Genomic DNA, 9,710 nt, shown 5'->3' on the forward strand with positions numbered 1-9,710 from the left:
AGGGAGAACTTTACACCCTCAGAATCATGTGGCTGGCCCAGATCGCAGATTTGGTTGGTCCAGGATGTAAATTGAAACATTTCACAGAGTGAACCTGAGGGAATGATGAAATCAGTGTAAGAGCAACAGCAACAGGTGTGTCAGTGAGCATGTGTGCGTGTCTGCTGACATGAACACAAAACAAAAACACTTCTAGACATTTCCATCTACATCGTTACATGAACTTGTCATTATAACATTTATTTGTTTTGCTCTTGTTCACAGACAAATGTTGAGCTTTTCTTAGCTTTAAATCGTAAAATGGAAATATGTTTGTCATCTAGCCATCTACATGTCTAGGAAATCCCCTCATAACACTTGTCCCTGAGCTGAGAGCCAAACAGTGAACATGGCTTGGGAAAAGATATTTTAAGAGTAGAACAAATGTCACGTTGTTGAATGTATTTGCCTTGCAATTGAGGCAAATGCCTTCCTGATGTGCAGTTAAACCATTGGAATGAAAAGCTAATGAAATGGGCCTCAAGTCACAATGTTACTAAAACATTTCAAACATCTGTCTTTTAAAAAGTTTAGACTACCAGAACATCATTTATATTGGATATTTGCCTAAATGTTGTGTTTGTTAATGTTTCCTAAATTAAACTATGATGCTATACTGCCACTATTCCTCCTTCTGAATAAAACTGAATTCAACTGGTAAATTGATAAATAAAAAATGTAAACAATTTATGGGTGTGTTTTTTCTATTTAAATATTTTTTAAGATGTAATAAGAACATGTTTTTAATTCTTAAGTCACATGATCCTACAGAAATCATTCTAATATGCTGATTTGTTGCTCAAGAATGTTATTATTCAAAGTTGAAAACAGCTGTACTGCTTGATTTTTTTTTTTTTTTGGAACCGTCATACATATTTGTTCACGATTCTTTGAAAAATAAAAAGTTCAAAAGAACATGTTTGAAATGATAAACCTTTTGTAATTTAACTTTTGATCAGTTTAATGCACTGTTGCTGAATTAAAGTAATAATTTCTTTCCAAAAAAAATATGACTTGGCCTAAACTTTAAATGTAGTATATTTTTAGAACTGAAATAATTTATTCCATGGAAATAATACACAATAAATATTTTTTTTATTTTAATTTAATTTATAAATACACACTTCTAAAGTGAAATATCCTTACTGAAAACAGATTACTTCTTGGAAAGTATGAAGCATCGGGTCCTGTGAAGCAACATGGTTCACCGTATGAATGTCACAACAGTCACACTCTGTGCATGTGCTTATGCATCTTGTCATGTGCTCCTGCTGATGCATGTTTCATTTGCCTCTTGATGAGGGATCTGTGACCTTCTGTATCTTTTACAGTCAGTCAGACTGGCAAGGGGCAGTAGAGAGAGACCAATTCTGCATGGAGCCTTTTAATCCGCTTTAAACACAGTATGCAGAATAGTTTACAGCACCCAGCCAAGTCAGGTTACATCAGCGCTGTAGTGAAGAGACGAGGAGACAAATTGTTGAGAAATGTTTCCTGTAACCTTTATCACATACCTGAGTGTGTGTTGAATCTCAAATGACTGTTTAATCGCATGGCATGCATTTCTGTGTTTTTATTTCAAGAAAAAAAAAGTTTGCTCTAAAATATGCACAAGCTCAGTTCTGCGTGTCTGGAGAAACATTCCAGAAATACTCTTTATAATGCAAAATAATTAAATAATGTGTGTGTGTGTGTGTGTGTGTATAAAATTCTCTTTTTACATCAGTTTGCATAATTTTATTGTGCTGACTTATTTAAGTATCATTTATATCTCATGTAAATACATCTCTGTGTAAAATGAAACCAGGTCTGCATGGTAATTACAATATAGTGTTAGATTTAGCATCAAGGAAGTGTAAAACACTTTTAATATGCATCTTCTAAAATCTGGTTTACACACAACAATTTTCAGATGAAAAGAATTAAAGTGTCTGAAAGTAAACAATCAACACAGAGAAACTCTTACGTCTGTCTTAAAGAGATTAAATGATAAAAGGAAGCTGCAAGTTTCTCATTTCCATCAGCTCTCATTACATCATAATGTAGGGCAGCTGGGTCACATTTCTTGCTCAGTATGCAACTCAGTACCAAACAAAAGTGAACAGGTATTGATGAAATCAACTTCAAAAGATTATATTTCCTTATCATGGTGTGAAGTGCGGTTCCCTGACAGTTTCATTTTACAAAACTCATGGTGTTATGTTAATAGGAGGTCGATTGGGCTCTGATCATGTTACTAAAAGGTTCAGTAATAAGGTAAAAACATAGGCTACACGCTTTTTTCATAATGGATAACAAGCCTTTGTTTGACCCACTCCTTTACAGTCAATACAGTCTGTATATTCTGATACAAGAGAATTACAAAGGTCTTTCACACACATCACGTGATTCTTTTCCTCTTGATCTAAAATCCCAAACATTCTCACAGAATTTTCTCTTATTTATGAAGCATACACTTATGCATGGATAGCTACTACAGTTAATGTTATGATCTTGGTCATAAGGGAAAATCAACAGAGGAGTCAGCTTTCTATGTTTAGATCATGTCTGGGATTTTTTGAAGAGTCGTTTTCTTGTTTGTTTCACAAGAATATAAGAAAATCTTGTGCTCATCGCCAACGATTAAACTGCATTTACTATATGATATTTCATAAGCGCATGAGGACAGATGATACAGCAGCGTACTGAACTCTACGTGTGATTATGTTTCCAGTGAGGTTTTGCAATATTAAGGAAGATGATAAACAAAGCCACGTGTTGGACCAAAGGGGGCGGGACCAGGAACATTTCCGGATTCTCCTCCTGACAATATAAATACAGCTGCGCACTTTTATCTTCAGAAACGCGCTCACAACATAATATAATATAGCAGCCAACACGCGAGAAAATCACTTCAACAGGTTCTCAAGTGTAACACTAACAAGTTTTCTTTCGTTGTCACTGGTTTTCGCATCTTGACAATGCCGTTTCTTGGACAAGACTGGCGGTCTCCTGGTCAAAGCTGGGTGAAAACCGAGGACGGCTGGAAAAAAACCACGAAAGATGAGAACGAGACGAATAACAATGTGTCAGAACGGAAGAGGTAAGCGTTTAACGCTTCAACATTTGCATTTTAAGTGTCTGACCTGATATTTTCCCTTGTTCACCACTAACAGCATTATCAAACAAATGGCGTAGTTTGCTGTAGACGCAAGATCTGCGTCAAATTGATCAACAACAGCGTTTATACATGAAACCTATTGACAGCTATTGAACCTATTGATTCACTTTACAGTCAGGAAGTTGTTTCATGGCCGAAGATTGTTTTTTTTTGTTTGTTTGTATACGTATTCTTATATTTGTATTTGTAAATTTATATATTCTATATGTCTGTGTAAATGCATTAATATAAATACCTTTATATTTATTTATGTATGTATGTACACACACACACACACACACACATACATATACATATATATAATACACACATATATATATATATATATATATATATATATATATATATATATATATATATATATATATATATATATATATTAATATAATATAGGACTGCAGTAAATAGCTGTGGTAAACCAAAAATGCCTTTGCCATCTGTTAATCACCTTGTTTTTAATACAGGTCATATGCTCGAACTGTTTACTGTGTCTAGAACTATTGTAGGTACAGATGGAAATTGGTTTATGGCCTACTCCTCAAACAGATTGCTAAACTATGCAGATATATCCTACACAAAGCATTTATAAACAACTTCACTCTGGTTTCAGCTACTGCAAAGAAGAGCATGACAAGGAGAATTTGATCCTCAGCATTAATTATGATGTGGCTGCAAAGAAGCGAAAGAAGGACTTGCTGAACAACAACACAAAGATTCCTTGTGAGTATCGTCACTGTTACTTTGTGAAATTCGAACTGCTGTTACTGCAAAAATCTTGACTCGTTTTTTCATTGCAGATTTTCACAAAGACCAATGGATTTATGTCCACAAAGGGAGCACCAAAGAGGTAAGGCCTGTTATCTCCTGTAGTATGACAGAGTGGGAATAAGTATTCGGTTAACTCCTCTTTGATCATTTTACACAGCGTCATGGATATTGTACTCTGGGCGAAGCATTTAATCGCTTGGACTTCTGCAGTGCCATCAAGGACACCAGACGATTCAATTATGTCGTAAGGGTGAGTTTCCGCCCGTCTATTTGTGGCAGAGCACACTGTGATAATATCCAGGCTCAGTCTCTGAAGTAGAAAGGGTTAACTTAAGTCTTGGGATCTGGGTATCTGCTACTGTCTTCATTCTTATCACACACCAGACAAGATGGCCTCTGGGGCTGTTTCATGGCAAATGCACAAGGACCATGGTAGAGTTTTTATGAACTTGTCTGTGTGTTTTAATTTGAACTCTTAGTGTAGCTAAAGTCTCTTAAACTCAAGTGCTCCTTAAGTTGGCCAATATTGCTCTGTTGTAGGGTCACTGATTAGAGGACATTCTTCTAGATTTACTTGTTCCATCTATGAAAGCAAAGGTCATTGGCTAAGAGCAGATAAACACAGGTCGGTGTGATGTTGAGGTCACTGTCACGCAGTGTCCCAGCAGACAGCTGAGGCTGAGAAAGCTTATGAAACCAGAACGGAAAGTCAAGTGACTTAGGTGCCCATTAACTCCCCCCTCATGGGCCCTTCTCTCTATCTTTCTGCATTGTGACCCTGAATTCTGATCCGATCACTTGACTCCACTGTGGTATAGAGTCAGCTATGATGAGCTTAAGCTGCTGGAGAATTGGGTCATGAATCCTTGTTATCATTTCAGATGACAGGTAAACATAGGATCAGGATCAAGTTGTTTACTTGAACGTTTTGGCTAAGGTCATTTAAAATTCAGTTCAGTGCATCATATGTGCATTTATTTTTCTAGATGTTTCTAGGCGCTGCTGAGACACAGTAGCGTCAGGTTTATCTTAGTTTGTCTCGTGCTTGTCTGGTCTTGCGCGGGTGTTGCGTTAGAGCTCGGTTACAGAGATCAGGTTTAGTAGGGATGGAAAAACAGACTTTTGAAAAGACTTAAAGACCACTAATACCCTGTAATATTGTAGTACATCATATCACTGTCATTTAGCTGTGTGAATTTACCATTGATAATGATAACTGTGTAATAGGTGTAGCTTTTGCATGTTTTTGCAAAAATATTGTCAACTAATCCAAAGCCATTACAAATAACTGTCATATTATTCCAAAAGGCCGGGAAATAAAATGTATACTGAGGTAGAAAAATTTACATCCTTTTACTTAGTTTTCAAAAGTTTGGTGTCAGTAATTTTCTTTTTTTATATGCCTAAACAATTTTGTAATATTTTATTAAGCAATTAAATTGAACAAAAGTGACAGAAAAGACGTTTATAATGTTAAAAAATATTTATATTTTAGATAAATACTTTTGAACTTGTCAAAAACAAATCCTGATTTCCACATAAATAAAAAAAAAGCAAGTCAAAGCATATTACCATGATTTCTGATAGATCATTTGACAATGAAGACTGCAGTAATGGCCACCGAAAATCAGCTTTGCCATTACAAGAATACATTTTAAAATATTAAACATATTATATATAATATAGAAAAAAACAAATTTGTAGATAAACAAATAGAAAAGTGTCTTTTAAAAACTTAAAAATCGTACCAAACATTCATCCTCCACATAAAGACTTTTGGTGCGTCTGTCATCAGGGGCTCGCTGTAGGGGAGGGGAAGAATGACAATGCTCACATGTTGCTGGGTCGAGTGTGGGTCAGTGTTGCTCCATGATGTGGACTGTGCTGATATTACATGCCAGTCATGCCGCCAAACACAACACCGCTCTCACTATCTGCTCTTGGCTGTCCTTGCTTTTGAAAATGAACTTGGGTGTTGGGAATCTACTCTTGTCAAGTAATTATGTCCACAAACAGAATTACAGTAAAGTTAGCACTTTGTTTTACCATCCATTTGTAGCATCTTAAGGAACTGTTACCTTCTTTTGTCTTCAAAACCTCTAAACAACAACATTGCTGAAACAGTCATAAGCCAGAGTGCATTTCAACGGAGGCCCATTTCTGAGCCTTTTGTTTTTGCCAAGGCTGAAGAGAGTGGAATATAACAGTCTGTAAGTAATGCTGGAACACACAGTCTCTTAGTCTGACCTCTGAAATTTATGTCTAACATTTCAGCTGCTGGAGCTGATCGCCAAGTCCCAACTGCCTTCACTGAGCGGAGTGGCACAGAAAAACTACATGAACATTCTGGAAAGGGTTGTACAGAAAGGTAAGCTTTCTTGCTAGCGTCTCACATCTTCACCATCTCATTTGCAAAACCATTAGCCAATGTGAATCATCAACAATGTCTGTTTGCATTTACATCTTCACAAAGATTATTTACTCATAGGCTTGTACTGAAATTCTCTTGTGGCTAATAAGAAATAAAAATTAGGCAAAAATCAGTCAAGTAGCTGTTTATTCTGTTGTCTGTAATCTCTCGAAAACAAAATTAGTTTGGTGGGCTTGGCCAGTAGCTCATAGCTGAATGGAAATTTCATAATTGCCTGCACTGGAAAGAGTGACAACAGGAACATCAGATGTATTGTAAACCAAAAGTCATCTCAGCTAAACAAAGGTGTATGTTGTTATGGGAAACTAAACTGCTCACTTTGTAAGCTACATCATACTCAAACCGCTGTATTAATTTACCTGTCACTCTTCATATTCTTTGGTTTATGATTTATATGTCTTAATCATAACGGAACGGTATTCTGTTTTGATATGTGTGTTATGAAAGCATCAGGCATGAACTTAAAGTATCCTGTGACACACACCAGATCTTGTCAACACTGTTGCACTCGTGTTGTTTTGCGTCCTTGAACTGTTAGTTACAAACTAAACATTTGCACTCTTTTTCAGTTCTTGAGGATCAGCAGAATGTTCGACCGATAAAGGAACTGCTGCAGACGCTATATGCATCATTGTGCAGTCTGGTTCAGGACATGGGCAAGTCTGTCCTGGTGGGGAACATCAACATCTGGGTGCATCGCATGGAGAACATACTGCAGTGGCAACAGCAGCTTGACAACATTCAGATCAACAGGGTAAGTGTAAAACTCACTTATTTCGTTAAAGGGATAGTTCACCCAAAAATAAAAATTCTAGCATTTATTTACCCTCATGTTGTTTCAAAATTCAGTGACTTTCTTCCTCTGTGGAACACTAAAGGAGAAGTTTAGCAGAATGTTTAGCTGCTCTTTTCTGTGAAATGAAACTGAATGGATGGAAGCTTGAAATATGATTTTTTTAAAACAACATAGAATCACCATGCATTTTTCTGTTGGACTAAAGCTAAACATCTTAAATCCTGACATCTTTGTTCACCAGAGCAGCTTGGATGGCTAGTATAAATTTCTCCTTTTGTGAATATTAAAAAAAAAATAGTTTTAGTTGATAAGCTATTCCTTTAAGCTACAAAAAAGTGTCAGATGGCATACAGAACATGTGTTATATTGTGCTCAGATCATGAATGTAAACAGAAACTTTCTTCTTCTTTCATTTGTCCAGCCCACAAACGCAGGGATGACTTTCCTTGATCTTCCGGCTAGCTTACAGCTGAACATCATGCACCGTCTATCAGACGGACGAGATCTTGTTAGCCTGGGTCAAGTATGCCCTGACCTAAGTGTGCTGACAGAAGATCGGCTGTTGTGGAAGAAACTCTGCCAGTATCACTTCTCAGACAGACAGGTAGACGTTTGTGGCTCTTCAGATGGAATGTAAAACACTTAAGGTCTTACTAGATGGCAGAGAAGATGAATCTTGCATATTTGTGTGACTGTTTACATCTTAAATCTTGCATACAAACACTAAATTTGCTTAAAGTAATTTGCTATGTTCCTCACAGATCCGCAAGCGCCTAATGGTGTCAGATATAGGACAGTTGGAATGGAAAAAAATGTATTTTAAGTTGTGCCGGTGCTACCCTCACAAAGAGCAGTACAGTGACACATTACAGTTCTGCACACATTGCCACATCCTGTTCTGGAAGGTAAGACAATTCATTTCTAGCTTTTCACATTTTATTTGAAAATACATCACTATTTTTTTTTTTTTCATGTATAGTCCTTTTATGGCAATAACTGCATTTTTTTTTTTTTTTTCTGTTCACTTTAGGATACAAACCATCCTTGCACTGCCAATAACCCAGAGAGCTGCTGCAAGGCCGTGTCTCCACAGGGTTTCATCAACCTATTCAAGTTCTAGGGGGCGCTGCATTGCTGCCATGTAAATAGTGTCAATAGTGCAAAGGATTCCTGGATGACTTGAGGCAGGGGAAAATGGGGTTGCATTAGAAGCAGTTGTCATAATGTTTTGTGGAGAAGTTTGGAAACTGATTGTACTTGAGAAATATGCAAGATGAGAATCTAAAAAGCTGTGTTGGGGGTCTGTGTATTTATAAGAGATTTATTTGTATTTATTCAGTATGGATCTTGTTTACTTAAAGAAAAGTTGCATTAAGGATAAGAAAAAGGATGTTTAAATTGATTCTACATGCATAAAAAGTTGCCCTTGTGCTGTCAGGATGCCCTGGTTTCTTCTGTGAATGTAATATAGGTTTGATTTTTGGCAACACAAACATTTATTGTTTGATTTTCAGATAGCATAATTGGTGCTTTAGCAAGTGCATGGGAATGTTTACCAAAATGGCCTGAACACTGGTGTGCAATACTTTTCTAAGTACTTTTTTCACTTTTATACATTTGATATTTTCAGTGGTTTGCAATTTAAACGTGCTTGTTTTTCTAAACAATAAATACATGAGTATGTTGTAAGCAGATCTGAAGTGTAAACTCATCCAAGGTGCCTTATACTGAGTGGTCATAAGCAAATTTAAAAACTGTCATTCATTAGCGGGTGATTCTTTCTGAATAAAACCTCTGAATCATATTAATTTAGCTTTATATGGGAATCGATGAATAAAGTATTTAAATAGATCTTGTAGTGAATTTATCACAGTTCACAATAACTCAACTTTTGCATGTTTTGGATCTTTTTTTCCAACTTGTAATTTCTATGCTTGCTATGTTATCTTTAGTATTTGAAGAACATATTTGGCAAAGAAATGCAACACGATCTATAAAAAAAACAAGAAGTCATTGGTCCTGTTGATATAATTCACAATCTATCATTGCCTAGCAAGATTGTTACTGCCATCTTGTGTACAAGAGATGTTTCTTGTTAAAATATGAGTTGAATATGTCTGGTAGTGACTGGTTTTGTTGAACTATAGATGTGGTCTACAAATATTTATTTGTAATACTGGGTTCTTGCATTTACATGAATTCAACTCTGACTGCATCACAAAATGCAGTAAATAATTCTGTACTAAAAATGTATCTTTTTTTATAGATTAGTTTTACTGTTGAATTACTTTGCCATTAAAATATATCAAGAAAATATATTATGCTATGAGTCATAAATCTCATCAACACCAACTTTTATGCAGTCAAGTCATGTGCTCCATATTTTGCTATAACAAAACATTACCAGCAGTAACCAACACTGACCCTTCACTTTTGAAATCTGTATCCACTGTGGTAATTTATGCATGAACACAATGTGCATAACCATTTAAATAAATACACATCACAGGAAAACT

At 35.9% G+C, this 9,710-nt stretch overlaps 1 protein-coding gene across 1 annotated transcript; it reads left to right on the forward strand.

The window, feature by feature from the left end:
- Positions 1–2,812: 2,812 nt before the first annotated feature.
- On the forward strand, positions 2,813–9,701 carry fbxo32 (F-box protein 32). Its single transcript, XM_079444835.1, has 9 exons — positions 2,813–3,121; positions 3,810–3,919; positions 3,997–4,046; positions 4,125–4,217; positions 6,242–6,335; positions 6,968–7,152; positions 7,616–7,798; positions 7,956–8,099; positions 8,225–9,701. Exons 1-9 carry the CDS (start codon positions 3,000–3,002, stop codon positions 8,312–8,314), a joined length of 1,071 nt encoding a protein of 356 aa, XP_079300961.1. The 5' UTR covers positions 2,813–2,999; the 3' UTR covers positions 8,315–9,701.
- Positions 9,702–9,710: the final 9 nt, after the last annotated feature.

The sequence above is a fragment of the Barbus barbus genome, assembly GCF_936440315.1.
Source record: "Barbus barbus genome assembly, chromosome: 21".
NCBI lineage: Eukaryota > Metazoa > Chordata > Actinopteri > Cypriniformes > Cyprinidae > Barbus > Barbus barbus.

What these genes read in the sequence shown, in the direction of transcription:
- fbxo32 (XM_079444835.1), top strand. Translation starts at nt 3,000, where the DNA reads ATGCCGTTTCTTGGACAAGACTGGCGGTCTCCTGGTCAAAGCTGGGTG. An exon ending in AATGTGTCAGAACGGAAGAG is followed by an intron (nt 3,122 to 3,809) that starts GTAAGCGTTTAA and finishes CTCTGGTTTCAG; the next exon opens with CTACTGCAAAGAAGAGCATG. An exon ending in ATCACTTCTCAGACAGACAG is followed by an intron (nt 7,799 to 7,955) that starts GTAGACGTTTGT and finishes TGTTCCTCACAG; the next exon opens with ATCCGCAAGCGCCTAATGGT.